The sequence below is a fragment of the Arachis duranensis genome, chromosome 2, assembly GCF_000817695.3.
Source record: "Arachis duranensis cultivar V14167 chromosome 2, aradu.V14167.gnm2.J7QH, whole genome shotgun sequence".
Taxonomy (NCBI): Eukaryota; Viridiplantae; Streptophyta; class Magnoliopsida; order Fabales; family Fabaceae; genus Arachis; species Arachis duranensis.
Genome location: NC_029773.3, coordinates 93,182,185 through 93,183,530, shown reverse-complemented (window position 1 = coordinate 93,183,530; position 1,346 = coordinate 93,182,185). Strand labels below are relative to the sequence as shown.

Here is a 1,346-nt window from a genome sequence, read left to right as displayed (position 1 = left end):
CTGCATTTCAATTTTGAATTTTCCATGCAGATTAATTTTTTATACAGATAATAGAATTTAATTATTCTGTTAGTCTCTATAATTTTATAAAATTTGTAATTAGATTTTTATATTTTTTTTATTGGGTCGTTAAATGCTTTTAATTTTACAATTATGTTTTTTTATATAAAAAACATTAAATTAACAGAATATTTCATCCCAAAATTATATAGTAAATATTTAATTAGGTTCTTAATTATGAATGCGTTTAATTTGTAAAGAAATATTCAGTTAATTTTAATATTTTTTATATTAAAAAAGGTTTAATTACAAAATTAAAAATAATATAGAAATTTAATTAAAAAATATATATATAAATACTTAATAATAAATTTAATGAAATTATAAAAACTAATAGATTAATTAAATTTTTAATTCATTCCTTGTTTTACAATTTACAGTTAATGTCCCAATGAAGCTAATTGCAGATCAACTACTTATTAGCATAGAAGAAAGCAATTCTGTTTTAGGCATGTAACTGATAGGGGTGAGTACGGGTAGAAGTACCGATTATCCGTCAGAATTTGAATCGAATCAATTAAATTGGTTCTGAAATTAATGGGTAATCGGGTTCAAAATTCGAACTAAATCGATAATTTTTGTTAGTGATTAGTTCGGGTATCGATTTTAAATGTGCAGAACTTGAACCAACCCGCAAACTCGATTATATATTAATTAAATAAAAAAATAAAAAATATATATGGCTTTTCCATTAGACAATGATTATTCATTATTAATATGTTTGGATTCTAATAAGTTTAGTTTTTAATGTATTTGGTGTTTAACATGTTTGGATTATTTCTATTGATGTTATCTGTTTATTGTATTTGTTGAACTTTTAAGATAAAAATTTGATTTTTTTATGAATTTTAAAGTCATCAGCTACCCAATTACTCAAACCGAATCAATCCGTTTTTAATTGGTTTGGTTTGATTCGGATACATATACTAAAAAATGTAAATTCGAACCAAACCGAACTAATTATATTTTGATCGATTCGGTTCTAATTTTACCATAAATCCTAACCAAATATATCCGTGCTCACCTCTAGTAACTGAATTACCAGAATCAGTTAATGGCAGTTACTTGTATCAGTAGCTTACCATGTGTTAAATGAAGGATGATGCCAAGGATTAGTAACACAAACCCCATTGAGATCCATTGCTTTAACCTCTCTGAATGCCTCTGATGATAAAATAATAATGTTTTATAAATTAATTACAACAACTTAGTCTTTCTATATAATATAATATAATATTATAGGGATAAAGTAGTAAATTAAAGTAGTTAATAACCTTGAAGTGAAT

General features: G+C 24.1%; 1 protein-coding gene across 1 annotated transcript in view; it reads right to left on the bottom strand.

The window, feature by feature from the left end:
• Window positions 1-1,107: 1,107 nt before the first annotated feature.
• The window catches only part of LOC107476345 (uncharacterized), a 3,582-nt gene continuing 3,343 nt past the window's right edge, over window positions 1,108-1,346 (bottom strand). Inside the window, exon 10 of the mRNA XM_052257989.1 lies at window positions 1,108-1,229. Within this exon, the coding sequence (XP_052113949.1) occupies window positions 1,108-1,229 (122 nt within the window). The remainder of the gene's footprint in view (window positions 1,230-1,346) is intronic.